The sequence below is a fragment of the Zootoca vivipara genome, chromosome 14, assembly GCF_963506605.1.
Source record: "Zootoca vivipara chromosome 14, rZooViv1.1, whole genome shotgun sequence".
Lineage (NCBI taxonomy): Eukaryota > Metazoa > Chordata > Lepidosauria > Squamata > Lacertidae > Zootoca > Zootoca vivipara.
Genome location: NC_083289.1, coordinates 31,772,225 through 31,790,410, shown reverse-complemented (window position 1 = coordinate 31,790,410; position 18,186 = coordinate 31,772,225). Strand labels below are relative to the sequence as shown.

General features: G+C 45.2%; 1 protein-coding gene across 1 annotated transcript; it reads right to left on the bottom strand.

The window, feature by feature from the left end:
• Nucleotides 1-2,582: 2,582 nt before the first annotated feature.
• SOX8 (SRY-box transcription factor 8) lies at nt 2,583-17,747 on the bottom strand. Its single transcript, XM_035131990.2, has 3 exons — nt 17,001-17,747; nt 6,008-6,246; nt 2,583-4,148 (listed from the first exon to the last, which is right to left on the bottom strand). The coding sequence occupies exons 1-3, from the start codon at nt 17,435-17,437 to the stop codon at nt 3,409-3,411; spliced, it is 1,416 nt and encodes a 471-aa protein (XP_034987881.2). The 5' UTR covers nt 17,438-17,747; the 3' UTR covers nt 2,583-3,408.
• Between the last annotated feature and the right edge of the window lie 439 nt (nt 17,748-18,186).

Sequence of the window (18,186 nt, the reverse complement as noted above, 5' to 3'; positions counted from 1 at the left end):
GAGAGGGCAGGCCTGTGCATGAGTACACAACAAACTGAGTCTAGTTCCAAGGCTGGCAGGTCACGATCCCTACTGTTGGAGAGCAGGGAGGAGGAAGATGTGCCCCCCCCCAAACTTGCATCAGCCCCTGCTAGGATGCCCAGGATGATGGGAGCTGTAGTCCGGAAACATGCGGAAAGTCACAGGTTCCCCATTCCTGTTGCAGAGCATTAAACAGGACTGTGTAACATGAGCCCCTTTCCAGGAGTTCCAAATCCATGGACAATGTAAATGTTCTAATGCAGTACTTCCCCCATTAGAACACTTAGGAAATTGCCTGCTGCAGCAACTCTAATGCACTGTACTAGCAGCTCTATTGGTTCTTTTATTTTGTGTACGGTAGCACGATTTGCACCCCGTGGAATTAAAATTGCAATACAATTAACTTACAATGTGAGAAATAAGAGAAGCAGTAAAAGTATCAACAAAACAATGCAAGTGTTTAATGCAGACATGCAGAGGATGTCCTGGAGCAGTTTGAGAGCCCCTCTTGTAATGAACACAGGTGTGTTGGGGGTGAATCTTCCCTGCCCAGAGATCCACCAGCCACTTTTCTGAATGTCTGAGAAGGGTTCAGGCAGGGACCGGGAACCCGTCACCTTTGGGGGTGCAGTTGGGCTACGATTTCCATCATCCCTGAGCACCGACTGTGCTGGCTTATGCAATCTGCACTCCAGCAGCCATGTGGATGGCCAACAGCCCCCCAGCCATGGTTTGATGCACCTCAACCATTACAAAAATAGGTAACTGAGTGGCTTCCCGTTGAGATTTGAAAACTCAACATTAAGTGCAAGTGCTCTTAATTTTTCAAAAGCGTAATCTGGAATGTATGCCATAAATGGCAATTAAACCTTAGTGTCAATCTATGCCCCAATGAGCCCCCCAGAAGACAGCCCTGTCACCCAAGGGTTACCCCTTCCACCCCATTTAAATGGAAAGAGCATCCCAATGTGCTTGGAGGGGGGGGTAGAACAGGGTTTTCATTTTCTATTCCCATGGGAACTCCCCATGTACAAATGAATATCTTATTTCAATGAATATATCAGCTACTGCTGGATAAAAGGCATTTTTTTTTAATTTTATCAAATGGACCTGTACAAAAGTTAGCAGTACTTAGTCAAAAGCTAGTGAACAGAACAGATAACAGACGACCTTCAAACTTTACAGAAAAATAGATTGCATAAGGAGCTGCTGCTGCCCCTCCCCGCTTTGTTCTCCCGCCTCCCCCCCCAAATTCCCAAAAGGCAATATGCAAAAGAAAGAAAGAAAAACACCTTTCAGCAAAACGGAAACAAAAACAAAAAACTCCAAGAATATGAAAACGTAGAAAAGATAAGATAACCTCTGAAAGTTTTAAAGATTTATAAAGTTTTCTTTTAAAAGGCACAACGTTACCATTAGAGTTGGGTGGTTATTATATGCTCAGCATACAATGGAACAAAACATCAACGAAATATTAGTCTACATCTAAAAAACTAACCAAAATATAGTGGAGAACGTTTTTATTTTCACAGCTTTGAAGGATGACATCTGGTCCCTAAATAGGCAACATTAAAGTGAAACTCAATCCGTAACTTCTGCTTAAAATGTAATTTCTCAAGAACGAGCTGTGCTCCCAACACAGTCCAAAAATTCAATGATGCCTTCAAATTTAATTTAATGTGTTGAAACTAATTGGCATGGGGAGGGTACGCTTATTGCCATTTTCCTTTTTCCACATTTATGCTGAAGTAGCCTCGCTGAAGGGAGAAGAGAGCTCTTCCAAATTAACATTTGGCCTGCTTTTTAGCCATTTCTAGGAAGGAATAGACATGAAAAACCGTAACTAGGAACTGGTTAAGCCCTGTCGATATTTTTGTTTTAAGAGACTCTCGAGACACAACTGTTGATCATTCCAGTACCAGTTCTATGGAGTTTGTCTCCCTCTCCAGTAATACTGGACCTTGGGGGGGGGGGTTACCTTCCTTTGGATCCCATTGGCAATAGGCTCAGTGTTCCTTCATACAACCAATAATTGCCTTTTTAGGATTCTCGGTCTCATGAAATGGAGAGGGTTACCGCCAAGAGCTTCGGTGGCTTTGGGGGGACAGGAAAATATAGCGACCAATTCATGGAGGGCTGGAGCTCTCAGGGACTATAAGCCCCAACGGCGAAAGAGAAGCACCATAATAAGAAAAAGTGTACTTGTTAATTAGAATCATAGAACTGTAGAAGGGACCTTAGGGTCATCGAGTCCAACCCAATAATAGGTGTTTTATCCGCTCCCAGCAGCAGCTGGCTAGTTTCTTTCATTAATAGAATCCTCGACTTGAACCTCATTTCTGGCCCGACATGGTCAGAAGTAAATATATGTTATTTATAACTTAGTATCAATGTTATAATAACTCCTCCTCAACAAATTATGAGGAAACACCATCAGTAAGGATTCTTTTTCTCCCTGCTCCCCCTGAAAATTAATCCATCACTTCCCTTCCATAATATCCTTCCATAACCACTTTAATTACTTTGAGAAGCATTTCAGATTTGCTTTTAAGACTGGCTGAACCACCTTCTTTTTAAGGAGCAGGAAAATCATCTTTTCTCCACTAGTTTATGCTCCTTAAAATCTCTTTTTTAAAAAAGAAAATCTACTTCTTGCACAGAATTACTTCATTAATTAAAAAAAGACAAAATTACACAGAACATAAATACATATTTAACAGATTTACCCCAAAACAATGACAAAAAGACACCTTTTTCTGAGCTTAACATACTTTTTTTTAAGCTTCTGAACAAAAATGTTAATTACAGCCAAACCTTGCTTAGAAGAACTCTTGATTACAAATCAAAGGAATTCTGACATTAGTTGGTTGGTAGGTCCCAAAAGATTCTCAAGTGGTCCCTCAATATTATTAAATGGTTAGGATTTTAAAAATCTAGGGTGGGTTCTGTGCGCCAAGGCCGACTCATCCTCACATTGCAATAGACCCCGGAATGCCTTTGTTGTTTCCTTCTTAACTTTGCACTGTCCTGCGTACGAATTGTGGCACTTCTCTTTTAAGTCCTCACAGAGGAGTTAGAATATACTGTCCTTCATGTATTCAAAGGAAACCATCAGTCCAGATGCTTTATTAATTATTATTAATTATTATTAATAATAATAAAGAAAATAGAACTCTTGTCTTCTGAAAACTTTTCAAAAAGGCTTTTTGGAGCAGATGGCCAAGTCATTACAGAAGAACAGGAGGCACTTGGGACGGGAAAATGGGGGTGCTCCTTTCATGGGCTGCGCCTTCTTCATTCCATTTCTGAACTTGTGTAGTGCATACTTTTGGGGGGGGAGGGGGTCCAGGGAAGACCTCAGGTCTTCAACAACTCCTTCTGTCCTTCTCAAGGCCTTGTCAGAGTTGTGTAGACCGGCTGGTCCCAGTTCGCGGTGGGGCTGTGCGAGGGAGGGATGGACAAGCTGTTGAGGATTGGGGTGGCGTACGGCCGGCGCGAGGAATGGAAGTAGGGGTACTGGTAGAGGCTGGAAGCGTAGCCAGGGTATGGGTTGTAGTAGTTGGAGCTTTGGAGATCTGTGTAGTCGCACTGGGAACTGGAAAAAGAGGCGGTGGCCGTGGCGGAGGACACAGTAGTGGCGCACGCCTGGGCAGCGTAGGAGCCGTAGTCGGAGTGAGTCGGGGAGCTGTGGGACTGGTCGCTGTAGTGGCTAGGGCTCAGCTGCTCTGTCTTGATGTGGGGCCTCTGCTGCCCACTTTCGTTGGAGGGAGGCGAGGTGGCGGGAGGGCTCTTGTGAGTCCAAACCTGGGCTGCTCCAGCCCCGCTGCCGCCGGTCGGGTGGGGATAGGCAGGCCCGTAAGACCCTGCCGCAGAGTTCTGCCCGTGGTCAGGCGGCATGGCAGAGTGGCCGTTGAGAGGCAAGTACTGGTCAAACTCGTGGACGTCAAAGGTCTCCATGTTGTTGATCACCTCGCTGCTCAGCTCAGAGATGTCGACGTTGCTGAAATCTATGTTCTGCCGGCCGCTCTCGGCTAGACGGCGCCCCTCGTGCTTCATCTCTTGCTTGCCCCCATGGTGGAGGTCCGTCTTGGGGGTGGTGGGCGGGGTAGGGGGCCCATGGGTCTGCCCTGGAGACAAAGCACATTTCAAGCCAGGTGAGCACTGTTCAGAACAAGCTGTTTCAAGCATCTTGGGTTTCAAGCGCCAACATCGGACCCAAAGGAAAACAGGGATCACACAGAATCTTGGGAGTTCAGAAACAACTGGAGGCTCCCCACTCTGGTCTATACCAAACAGTGCCCCAATATGGTACCCTCCAAATGTTTTGGTCTACAGCTTCCATCAAGGGGGCTAGTTGGTTGACTGAGGGGTCAAACCAGGACATCTCTTTCTTTCACTGCAATGAATGGGGCAGTTGCATGTAAAAGTTCTCCATAGACATGGAAGCACACACATTCCTCCAAATGAGAGGATAGAAGAAGCACTCTTCCCTAGGCCCAGCATCAAGACAAGATTCCTGGGGTAACCTCTGATGCTCTGGCAAATATTACCCAGGCATCCGATGGCTGACATATACTGGTCATGGCAACCTTGAAATCGGTATCTTTGAGGGGTATGTTATCACTCTGAAACGCTTTTAGCCACTCTAACTGTTTTGAATTGCTTTTCATTCATTGCTTTGAAATTTTTTAGCTGGCTTTTACACATTATAAGTATGCTTTTATGTATTGTTTTAACATTTTGATGTTTGCCACCCTGGACTCCTTTGGAAAGGCAGGGTAGATATTTAATACAAGATTAAGTCTGGAGTGGGCAGTGGTATGGTTGGATAATTTTAGGTGCTGGATTGGGGGGGGGGGTTGAACGCTTTAGATTGGGGTGGGCAAACTTTCCCATCTTCCCAGATGTTGCCACACACCAACTCGCACCAACCTCAGCCAATGGCATCTCCAAACTATGCAACTTAATTTAATTATTATTAAATTAAGGGACCCAGGTGGCGCTGTGGTTAAACCACTGAGGCCTAGGGCTTGCTGATCAGAAGGTTGGCGGTTCGAATCCCTGTGACGGGGTGAGCTCTCGTTGCTTGGTCCCAGCTCCTGCCAACCTAGCAGTTCGAAAGCACGTCAAAATGCAAGTAGATAAATAGGAACCGCTACAGCGGGAAGGTAAACGGCGTTTCCATGTGCTGCTCTGGTTTGCCAGAAGCGGCTTTGTCATGCTGGCCACATGACCTGGAAGCTATACGCCGGCTCCCTCGGCCAATAATGCGAGATGAGCGCGCAACCCCCGAGTCGGTCACGACTGGACCTAATGGTCAGGGGTCCCTTTACCTTTACCATTATTATTATTATTATTATTACTATGTGGAATTTTATGACGGCCTTCCAGATTATTTCTGTCGAATTATTGGTTGATGCAACATGGAAGGCTCCCACAGCCTTGAGATTTCAAACTATGTCTCCTCCATATTTAGATGGGGGACATGCTAGAACAGGCATCCCCAAACTGCGGCCCTCCAGATGTTTTGGCCTACAACTCCCATGATCCTTAGCTAACAGGACCAGTGGTCAGGGATGATGGGAATTGTAGTCCAAAACATCTGGAGGGCTGAAGTTTGGGGATGCCTGTGCTAGAATATCTGTCCATCGACACTGATGTTACATGCAGCCAGGCAGAGGTGGAAACTATTCTTGGGTGAGAATTTTATCGCTCCCCACATAATTCTCCAGGGAGTGATTTCTCTAAGAGATTCTTCAGAGAGTCTCCCTGTTCCAAATATTATGGAGAAACTATGTTGCCTGCTGATAAATGGGAGAAAATTATGCAAGGTTTCTGTGCCTGCTTTAGTGGACCAACATACCACAGGAGATTTTACTGCATGACATGATGCTAAAACGTACTTCACAACGTAACTATTTGTAATTTTTGTGATGACCCCCTTGGTGTTTCCCATTATAAATCTGTCGCCCTCCCCTTTCCTTACCTGCATGGTCACTGTGGTGGTGAGTTTCGCTCATGGATCCCAGACCAGTGTCTGCTTTGTAGATCTGGTTCCCACTGTGATGACTCAATTCGGCTCCCGAATCAGAATCGCTTTGGCCTGCCTTGACGCTTTTCCTCCTGCGTGGCTGATATTTATAGTCTGGGTGGTCCTTCTTGTGCTGGACTCGCAAGCGCTCGGCTTCTTCGACAAAGGGACGCTTCTCACTTTCACTTAGCAAACTTTGGGAGAGAAAAGAGAGAGATTAAAATCATTGCTTCCGTTTGAAAACTAGATTACTGCAATCTAATCTCTTTACAGAATACATGTCTCATGTGTGTTGGTCTGGAAAGCCAAGTCAAAGGTCACACTTGTGCCCCAGCGAAGAGTGCATTTCTCTTATTGGAGAATGCTACCACTTCATTTTTCCAGGCTTAAATTCAATTTTCCACATCAGTTTGCAATTCCCCCCCCCCCAATGTACATGTTTGCATGCAATTCTGCTTAATATATGCATTTTTGCAAACAAATTGCCCCCTAATACAATGTGCTTTTCTAAATGATTTTAACGTATGCATTTTATTCACATTTTGCCCCAGTATGTGTATTTTTATACTCATTATTTGGCTGAAGGACTGTATTGCAAAATCCAGAAAAAGTACAAATATTGAACGACAGCTGTTTCAATTTGTGTATTATTTCAGAAAAGTGCAAATTAGGTAGGTTTGGGTTTAATTGCAGATTGGACTGAATTTCTTCCCCATTCCCAGAAATCACATCACAACATGGGTTTCATATTTAACAGGAAATTGTTTTCATGTGTTTTGGGAAGGTTTTTCAAAAATTAAAAATTTAGATGTTTGACAGATTATTACAAAGTAACTTAGAACAGAACAATACTATGCATGTCTACTCCTGTTAAGTTCAATGAGGTTTATTTTCAGATAAATGTGTATCAGTCAAAGCAGAAAACTCCAGTTGGAGAGCTTTGACATTCTCCTTTACTCTCAAGTTAAATTTCTAAGTTTTCAGTGTTCAGCTTCCGCTGAACTCTGCCTTCGGTTCATGAAGCCCTTCTGGGGATTCCCCCTCAGTATGATGAACATGGCATGAAGGCATGGGGAATGGCCTTTTCAGTGGTGGCTCCTTCTGTTTGAACTTCCTTCTAAGGTGGGACCTGGGTTGGGGACCCCCAACCTCTTTATAGTTTCAGGAGTCTGGTTGACACATTGTTTTCAGCATACTGTTGAAGGAGGAGACACTGATCAGTCCTGCTCTTGCTATTGTAAATATTCTTTAGTGATTTGCTACATGTGTTAATTTATGTTTTGTTTTGTTTTATTTTTGTCTGCGCAAAGAGCAGTATAGCAATTATCTATATAAATAACCACATATAATTTGGAACTCAACACTGACTTTCTGTTCCTGAACAGAATCCAGTTTTCCATTAAAAAGGGTTTTATGAAATTATATACAGCTTCCACCAGTTGCCTGTAACAGATCAGATTTCCCATCACTGCAATGAACAAAACCCAAGTTAAACATTATTTTACAGGTGAGTCTTTTGAGTATTTCTAAATCTTTGGAATGAATTCTTTAATCTTGGTTACAAGTTTCAGAAATCCTGAACCGCAACAATATACAAAATGTTGGTTTTTCTTCTTTTTTCGTCACTCTACCCCTCTCGTTTTACATAATTTTATACCCATCAAGCAGACCTTCCAGGCAGAGAAGACAAGCGCAATTTCAGTGTAAACTTGTTCAGGTTGCAATCCTAAATCCATTTAGCATGGAGAAAGCTACATGGAACTCAATTAAATCTACCTTTGAGTAGACATGTATAGGATCCCACAGTAAAAATATAATCTGTTGCGCACTTATTTGGAACAACGAGTCCTACTGAATGTTTGTGGGAAATCAGCATATAAATAAACTTAAGTGGCATTTACTTATGAGAAAACATCAGCGGATGGGCCACTATGTCTTTATTATTCCTGTTGCTATTACTGCAAACTGAATAAAAAGACTTCTAATGTTTCCATTTAAACCAATACAATTAAAATGCATCAGATCCTGATCACCACACAGCCTTGCTTGCACTCCCATGTGCTAGATGGTGGTTTGACCCCCCTCCTTTTTACAGGGAAAAATGGGACCCATATACTGTCCTCCCCGATAACTTGCCCTTGTGGGGCTGGCAGGTAACTTCAATTTGAAACTGCTGCTGTGGTGGTGGCATTAAGCAATTTATCGATCACACTGTTCAGCTGCGCAGTTTGGGAAAAATGATTTGCATTCAGCGGCTGGGAGCTGCGAGTCAGACAGGAACCCATGGTTTCGTTTTTGAGAGTCCTTAGCCTTCCTCCAGACTCCAGGAGGAGAGATTATAGAGAGCTGAAGGCAGAGAGGTAGGAGAGAAACACCTAGGGGTAGGATTTGAGGAAGAAGAAAATGCAAAGTAGCCATACCAAAATGTTCTCCTACAGCAGTGAAAAGGATGGGTTTGGGACATGCATTTTTAAGCACCAACACAAACCAGATGACAACAGCCACCACCTTCCTACATCCCGAGCTTTAATTTTATCGTTGCAGCTCTCCTGCATTTGTTCTCCATACACCCTCGTCTGTTCCATAAAGGAGGCTTACAGCAAAGTCATTTCAAAGTCTCTAATACTCTCTTAGCTGACAAGAGGACTTGCAAACTAAATAATGGTCAGCTTGAGCAAATGATGATGATGATGATTTTTAAAGCCCTTCCTTTGCACCTGCTAGCATTTTCCTGTCCTTGTACCCCCTTCTCCCCACATGCACAGGCATCTCTACCAAATTTACCCTGCCTCTACCAAATCTACCCTGCCTCTACCAAATTTTTGATCCATAGAACTTTTAACAATGCACGGGAAAACACAGACCCTGAACCACGAAGTTCACCTAGCACAATCTTGGGTATCACTACTCAGAAGTAAAGCTCACTGCTTTCAGCCAGACTTATTCCCAGATGTGTGTGTGTGTGCATAGCATTGCACTGTTAGAACACTATTAGCTTTTAGCCAACACCAAGGGTTATTATACCCAACCAAGTTCTACTGAACTTAAGTTAGCAATGTCCATTAATTTCAATGCATCTACTCTGAGTAGGGCTGGCATTGGCTACAACCTAGAGTACACAGAGGAAGTGACAAATAATTTATTTTTTATTTTTTATTTCTTGCAAATCTTTCCAGGAAACGATTTGATAATATTTGCAAGAGACAAATAAAAGATAACAGGCAAAGCGTATTTCACACATTTTATTTCCATATGTTTATACAGGAAAATTCCATTTAACTATGAAAGGCTTAAACAAAGGGAAGATACTGCTAAATAATATGAGCCCAAACAGACACTTGCGTGATATCCAGCTAAGTCAGACTACCCAAATCAATAAACTAAACTTCCTTAACTCCATTCATTTCAATGGGTCCAGCTCCAAGTACGACTAATCTTGTACGTCCCTCATTATTTCTAAAGCCCCACAAACCCACGAGCAATTTAAATTCATGCTAACACAACCGGCAATCCTTATCCAGCCAAATGTGCCACATCAGATCAGATCCAGGCGCTAAATAGACTTGCTGTTTTCACTGGCAGTCGGCTACTGCCAAAAGGGAGGACGGGCAAGAGAATCATAGGACTGTAGAGTTGGCCTGGTCTGCTTTCAAAAATCAAGTTCTCCGCAGCAAAAGCCATTTTCCACAGTTGTGAGAGGCAGACAATTTTTTATTTTTCCAAGGAACAGAACAAGCTACCTTATGCAGAGTCAGACTGCTAGTCCATCTAATTTAGTACTGTCTACCGTGCCTGGCAGCAGCGCTCCAAGGATTCAGGCACAAGGACATTCCCAGCCCTCCCTGGGGATACTGCTGGACATTGAACTTGGGTTCTTTTGTGTGCAAAGCAGATGCTCTGCCCTTGAGCTTCTGCCACTTTAAAACACGGGGCTCCTGTCATTGAGATAAGCCATCATATTTCTCTCTCGCCCACCTGGAAATATACTTTGCCCTTTTCTGTGCCCTCCAATTTTTTTTTTCTGGTGCCGCCACTGCTTTTAAACTTGAGAAAAAGAAGAAGTAAGATGGAGTGGAAATCTCAAACTGAACACCCCCAACACCAGAAGCCAAACAAACCTCCCATATCCCCCTCTCAAATCCTTTCCCGTGCTCTGCTCTGTTTACAAAGAGCAATTTCTGCTCCTACATTCTGGCGTCCTTGGATAACACTGATCAGTTACTGGGATACTGGACATTCCCTAGTTTGGGGAGCAGGTCCCCACTGTCCCAGAAGATTGGCTTGAGATTCACAGAAACACAACTGTGCGCAGAACAAAAAAATGAATAAATGGTTCCTGTTATGAGAGACGATTGCAGCAGCCGAAAGGCTCCAGGCTCCCAAGCCTCGGGAAATAATTCGGTTCTTCTAGAGGGACCTTGACATGTTTGGCACTAGACCAAAATGCTGGGTTTTTGTTTTTGTTTTTCATTTGCGATCAGTGGAAGGTTAAAAACAGACTCTCTTGGTTCAAGAGGAGGGGTTGCAGACTGGAAGAGGAAAAGTTAAGCAACTACAAATTGCTTTAGCGAGTTAAGTCATACAGCTCAGGAGCAACTGATGCTAAAATTGACCATTAATTATCAGTCAATTTCACTGGACTGCAAGCTGTTGCCAATAGATTACAAACAGTCACAGCTGGCAGCATAAGAGGTTTTGGTGCCAGGGGCAGAAAAGTTCAATGTGGCAACCACCTCACCCATTAAATTAACCTGGAGGCAGAAGCAGGAGTGCTGTTTCAGGTTCTACTACAGGGAGCTGCAAAGATTCACAGCAATGTTCACAGGCACAGATTTCACCTTGGATATGCTCAAGACTAAACTGCAAACACAAAAACAAAAAAGAGTGCACGTTAAGAGCTTTCCTTGGCTACGCTTTAATACCTTATAGCCGGAGTGAGCAGACTTCATGCTTGTGGGAGCTACGCTGAGTGTTTTGCTAGAACCCAGAGCTCTATCAACTGGAGCCAGATGCACAATACATTTACTGAGAATAAAAGAATTATGAGCCCAGGAATTCAGTTTTGAGTACCAAAACTGACCTGTGCTCACATTCCTTCCAAACCAAAAAGCCATTCCTATTGAACACATACAGCTTTCATCATTCTAGCAGTATAATTTAAGAGAAGAGTAACTCTGTGGTTGCCATTGTTTAAAAAATTAAAAGATATGAAGATGGATAGGAAACTACCTAATACCAAGTCACACCCTCAGTTCATCTAGCTCAGTATTGTCTACACTGACTGGCAGCAGCTGCCCAAGGTTTTTAGACAGGGAGTGTCTCACAGCTCTACCAAAGATGCCAGAGATTGAACCCAACACCTTCTGCATGCAAGGGAGAGGCTCTACAACTAACCTATGGTCAGAAATCCTTGACATCTTCAGATCACCCCAGTTCAACCAACAGACCCTGATTTACTTTCTGCCCAGCTTTCTGCCTTTGCTATAAATCTACAAGAGGAACAGTGCTCAATTTTTGTCCTTTCCATCCAAATATTACTTTCCTTCCTGATTCCATGAGAATGAGGCTGCAATCCTAGACTCATTTACTTGGGAGTAAAGTCCATTTGCTCAGTGGGGCATAAATCGAAGCAGTGATATATAGGATTGCAGTGGGGGGATATTTAATATACTCTTTCACCTTGTCTGCAGCTATCATGGGGCAGTGTGCAAATAGCATCCTGGTCGCTCTATCTTCTGTACCATAAGCTGGGCTGAGAGAGTGACCAGTCCACCATCAGCCGCTGAGCTGCAGCACTGAACAGGGATGTGAACAGAGGCACAACAACTCCAAACCCTTTGCTATAAATACAGACTGCGCATAAGTCTTTGGACGCACACATATTGGTGCTTTGAACAGGAAAGAGCGGGTTTCAATACTGTGGCTTCTCCATTTGTGGCCCACTCCCTTTACAGTGTGTGTGTGCTTGCGCGCGCGCACACACACACACACAGCCTATGTTCAGGTACATGTACTTACTGGGAACATATTGAAACTGCAGTCCTAGGAAAGAGGCCCCACTGAACTCAGCTCTTTAACAATGTACGCCTTCCAAGCAAACTTGCATCAGATGGCACTGTTATGTAGTATTATGCCACCAACCGTAACACTGCATCTTTTCAGTTCTGGATTGAGCACACACAACTATTCCACGAAGGTTTTAAACTGATTATACATCAGAGCACATTGTAGCCAAGCATTGCATAAATGCATCCATGCAAATCCAGCTGGTCGAATAGGAGAGACACTAAGAGGCTACTCCCTAAAGCTCCAGGGGTGTGTTGCATTGCTTTCAGCTGTGACCATCCTGCTCTGAGCAATCTTCTTCTTGTTGCTTTAAAAAAGACCTAAAATAATAAGGCTATCAGTTGATCAGGTGCATCAGTGCACTTGGCTGCTCCAGGTCACTAAGTCAAACTTCCCAACTTGTTGACAAGGAATATTTTAAAGACATCCTGGACACAGAGGCCAATAATTCACATGAACTCAGGTAAAAATGATTGGATGCCTTGCTTATGGACAGCCAAGGGGCAAACCAGCTCCACTGGGAACCATGTTGGGTCAAAACTGAAAGGAAAGTCGTATGTGGTATCAGAAGTGGGGTGATCCATTTACACACACACAGTCCATCCGATGCGTGACTCAATCCTAAAACAAGGAGCGACAGCATGTCCCTTTTGGGGAGATAGGTGTGCATGGTGACCTTATTCATAGAATTGGAAGGGATCAAGAGGATCATCTAGTCTAATTGCAGGGATCTGCAGGGATCTTTCACCCAATGTGGGGCTTGAACTCACAACCCTGGGATTAAGAGTTGCATGTTCTACCAACCGAGCTATCCCTCAGGAATATATGCTTGTGGACTGGCTCCACTATATTCGCTGGTACCTACTTTGATGTAAGGGGAGCTTTAGCCTCAAAGGGAATATTAAGCAGGACTAAATGACTCATGGTATCCCCTCCACCTCTTACACTAGACTCCAAGCACATATGTTGATCATGCCAACTACCCCAGAAACGGTGCCTAGCACATGCATCAAATGTAGACAGATGTTCTTTTCATTTAACATCAACGACACTAGGTCAGTTATACTGTATGTGATCCCACTTTCAATGCTGTTTGTGCCCGCAAAAGTCTTGGGGCAGATGTACTGCTACGTTTCCAATCTGCACACACTCTCTAGCTTTCTCCTGAAATCCTGTAACTTTTAATGCCACAAATGTTTTGGGGCGTGTCTCCTGCTTTTGCTGCGCTATAGTGCAAGAGTGCAATAAAACTGGGGAACCATCAGAGAGCTACTACTGCTGTACAGCAAAATGATGTGTGGATGGTCCAGGATTTAACCACTACTAACGCACTACTGTTGAGTCAACGGCATTCTGCAGAATAACCAGTCTGGTGGGGCTCACAGCACAGGCAATTGTTAATGGAATGAACTGTGAGCGATGAAGAACCCTTGATGAAATTTCACTTGAGTCATAATCAACTCAGTAGGCAGATTTCTTGGGCAAGCTACTATTCTCTCAGCCACAGCCTCTGCAATATGGGAATAATAATACTGGACTACCTTATGCAGCTGTGGCAAAGATTACCACAGAGATAATATAGGCACCACACTTGAAATGGACTGTATCAGTACTATGTTGTAGTATCACCATCTTATCAAATTACATTCTTTGCAGCAGCTACTGAGAAAACATGAGCAAGTAGTCTAGAAGCAAAACGCTGGCAGATTGCAAAGGTGGTTCACTAATCTGACGAAGCCAAGTCAACAGTTACCGCTGGAACGATTTATTTTTGCTCCGCAGTTTGATATTCCATGAGGACTGGCCAGGTCAGTTGCTGCCGCTTCATGTATTTGCCGCAGACATTCTACTTCTTTTGGACCCTTAAAACTACATGCAATAATTACGGCACAGTCAATTTGATTATTACAACCTGTAGAGCTGTACATGGTGGAGAGAATGCATTGTGGGACTAGACTATCAATTGTATGATTCTACTATCATAAAGTTCAGTGGCTACGGAAGGAGGGAGGGGACCTTCTCCCCCATTTCCTTATCCCTTCAAAGTGAAAGGAAAGAGTTTGGACTGCTCTGTACTAGTATCATCGAAGAATAATGAATTTATTATTTACATTAATAATAATGCAAGTAAGTTTTTTTTAATTTAAAAAATGTGGCGCTGGGAGGTGGTACCAGTTGCATTTTTTATTCAGCATTTATATTTGTTATTCCTTCAAAGTAATTGGTTACATGAAGGTATCATTAAAACCTTTTTTCCCCAAGTGTTGACATTTCTAACCAAGGGTCCAAGTTTAGTAGCCCAGGAGCCTGAAGGAAAATGCAGTAGCTTTAACACAACTTAACCCTGTTGTCACACACACAATGTCCAAATGGGAAATGGTCATAGCTCAATGGATAAAGCATCTGTTTTTCATGTAAAAGGTCCTCGGTTCAATCCCCAGGTAGGGCTGGAAGGGAATTATTTCTGAAACCCTTGACTGCATAGACAATACTGAACTAGGTGGACCAACAGTCTGAATCAATACAAGTCTGCTTCCTACGGTTTTCGTTTTCCGAATCACAGACTTCGGAACAAACCAATGCCTCTTATGAGCAAACCCTAACAGAAGTAGACTTGGTCTGAAAGTACCACATGGAAATGTCAACAGATTCACTCTCACACCCGCAAAGGTGTCAAGGGTAGCACTGCCAGCCTTGAGAAGACAATAGACACTAACTCGGAACAAAAACCAAGAGACAAAACAAACTGTCCTGTGGCACCTTGTAAAAACCAGCAGAATTGCTAGGCACAGGCTTTATCGGCACAGACCTGCAGATGAAATATATCAGCCTATGAAGGTTCCACGAGACTCTTGTTTTTGACATAAAAACAGCACTCTTCTATTCCTTTCCGAGAGGCAATGAAATGGGTCTTTAAAAAATGCAAAAGAGTATTTCCCAAAACCCTGGAGCGCTCCTGCCTGTCAGGGCAGACTGCACTGAGCCAGATGAGCCAATCTGGGTCAGGCCCACATCCTGTTCACACCTTACTGGCACTAATTAAAGTTTTGAATTTTTAAATAAATAGGAATAGGAAATACTGTAAGTAATAGATTAATAGCTATTCCTTCTGAAACAGGATGAGAAAAAGTAATAACCCACTGGGCACCCCTACATTGAACTAAACCATAGCCAATTCCCAAAGCCTCTAAAGAAAAATGAGAACATTGAAAAGTGGGGCCTTAGGAGTGTGTCCTTTTAATATCACATTTACCCAGGGGGGGGGGGAGATAGCCCTCCAAAGTGTGCAACGTTTTTGGGGAGAAAAGTTTGGGAGGAAAGAGGGGCACTAAGTAGGACCTTCTCCCACGCAATCAGCTGGCTGGATGCTTCAAGGTTGCTAGGAGGCCACTGCGGCCTTGAAAGCAATGCCATAGCACACCTCACATGTTTTTCCACCCGGGCAGTGAGGCACAACTGAGATCCACGCTGCTCTCAGCAACCATCAGAATTGCCAAGACAGAACAGGCAGCCTTGAGAGGTTAGGGGAAATTTGGGGGTGCTTTGGTAGTGGATAGGTTTAAAGTGCATGCCTTTTAAGTAGCAGAAATGTCCCTGATTTGAACCTTGATGTTTCTTTCTCTCTCCCCCCCCCCACACACCAGCTGTCCCTCATTATACTGCCTGTGCCTTTGATTTCCACCAGGTGTTCCCGGACTTTGGGATTTATCAGCCGAAGAGCTGCTGGAGACTCTACTGGGCCCCCCACTGTAACAGCGAGAGACACTCCAGCTGATTCCAAACTTGGGAATGGTTAGGAAATGTTTCATACAGTGCTCCTTTGGGAAGAGACATCACTAACTTTATAATGCCCACAAAAAACAACTACTATGGCCTCCCCGTTTTTCCCCCAGTCCGTTTCCCCCACTTCCTAATCAGTCTCTCTTACAAGCAGCACAAACTTCAACGGAATTTTTTTTCGGACACAAAATGCTTGGGGTGGTTCTAATTTTAATTGGGAAGAAATAAGTTGGTTTCGATTGAAATTTTTGAAAAGCTCAGATGCTTCTCTTCCCCGCCCCCCCCCCAAGAAATATTGTATCCAAAAAACAAACATGAAATTGAGTTCAAATGAACCCTACTCACCTCCATCTACATTAAGGATAGGTTTGAGGAGAGAGAAATTGAACACCATCTAATCTCTCCAAAGGGGCCTTAATACCCACAAAGTCTTAATTTACGTACTTAAATTCATACACTGTCCATACACTGTTAAATGTCTGGAAAGTTTTCCAACCACACTACAGCCAGCACAGAGAAATGGCTGGTGTGCCAGAGTACGGTAGGAACTGGGAGAACTGGGTTCAAACCCACTCTGCCATGACATCATATTTACTGGAGCACCTTGGGCTACCTTTTGCTATATAAAAAAAGGGGGGGTAGGATAAAATACAATAGCAGACCAAAAAGTAACACGATTTTAAGACGGGTTGGAGGTCTGCTGCCCAAGTGTTGCGGGGAAGCAAAAAATGTAACATACACTCCACCCCCGAAAAAAGGAAAGGATATCCCAATCTTAAAACTTCGCTTTTTTGTTTTTGTTTTAAATACTCCCACTGGTGTTCTAATGCAATTAATTTGACATTAATTTGTTTCGGAGTGGAATCCCACACCATTTGCTTGAGCGTATTCCTTAGAAGTAACTCCCATTCATTCCCGTCGGGACGCGTTAACTTTAAAGGTAGGTGTCCCCCATCCCACTTAATTCCTCGTCCCTGGCCGTCACCTTTCCGTTCTCTGCGCATATTGCCCTCGCAGGCGTGACCTGTCTCCCCACCTCAGGCTGCTGCGCTTCGTCCGCCCCGTCCAGCCCAGCCCAGCGCGCCCCGGCCCGGCCACTCACCGCCACAGCTTGCCGAGCGTCTTGCTGAGCTCGGCGTTGTGCAGATGCGGGTACTGGTCAGCCAGCTTCCGCCGGGCGGCCTGCGCCCACACCATGAAGGCGTTCATGGGCCGCTTGACGTGCGGCTTGGCTTTCAGCGCCCCGTTGCCGCGGACGGGCATGGGCACCAGGCTCCAGTCGTAGCCCTTCAGCACCTGCGAGACGGCGTCGCGGATGCACGCCGGGAAGCGCTCGTCCACGTCCCCCGGCTCGCCTTTGGGCCCGCCGCCGCCGGGTCGCTGCGAAGAGGCCGAGGACGCCCCCGGGGCCCCCTCCGAGCCAGCGGGCGACGACGGCGCGTCCGAGTCCGAGTCCACGTGGGACATGGAGCTGGCCGTGCCCGCTGGGCTGCCCGGCGCCTCCAGGGCTTTGGAGTGCTCCTCGCTCATGTTCAGCATTGGCGGCGCGCGGGTAGAGCCGGCCGGGAACAGCGGGGCGCCCCAGCAGCGGGGCCCAGGAGCCAGGCACAGGCCAGCCGGGAGCGCACGGTCCCTGGAGCGCGCGACGGAGAGGCAGCCGGGCGCAGGATGCCAAGCTGCCTGCCGGGCGAAAAGCGACACTGGGCCAGCCGCCGCAGCACCAGTAGGAGCCTCCGGAACGGAATCGGCAGCCGCAGCAGCGCCAAACGCGCAAGTCCCTCCGGTGCGCTAAACTCTCCCGTGCGCAAAAAGCGGAGCTCTCCAAACGCGTCCTCCTCGCAGCCACCGACGTCGCCAAGTAAGAAGCCGAGTGGCGAAGCCGGCCAGTAACTTTCTTTGAGTGCGGGGCGAGGCAGCCCCTCCCCTCCCGCACTTCCGATTGGCGGCCTCCGACCGTCTCATCTGCATAGGGGGCGGGGCTTTGACCCGTTCCGACTTCTTAAAGAGGCAGCCGCCCTTTTTTTGCTTTCCGAAAATGAATGTACAGTATTTATTGCATTGAATGTGACCGGGACGGTTTTCTTTGCTGCCCTTTCCCCGTTAACCCTCTGAGTACCGCCTCCCTCTGGCGGGGTGGTGGGGGCAGTCATGCAGAGGATATTTCTCTCCAGCATCTCCTGCTCCGCCCCCCACAAAAAAGCCACGCTAAATTAATCGCTTAAAACACTAAACTCCGTTCAGACCATAGTTGCAACACAAAGCAGGCTGCAAGGCTGTGCGCGGTTACC

What these genes read in the sequence shown, in the direction of transcription:
- SOX8 (XM_035131990.2), bottom strand. Translation starts at nt 17,437, where the DNA reads ATGCTGAACATGAGCGAGGAGCACTCCAAAGCCCTGGAGGCGCCGGGC. An exon ending in ACGCTCGGCAAGCTGTGGCG is followed by an intron (nt 6,247 to 17,000) that starts GTGAGTGGCCGG and finishes TCTCTCCCAAAG; the next exon opens with TTTGCTAAGTGAAAGTGAGA. An exon ending in CCACCACAGTGACCATGCAG is followed by an intron (nt 4,149 to 6,007) that starts GTAAGGAAAGGG and finishes CTTTGTCTCCAG; the next exon opens with GGCAGACCCATGGGCCCCCT.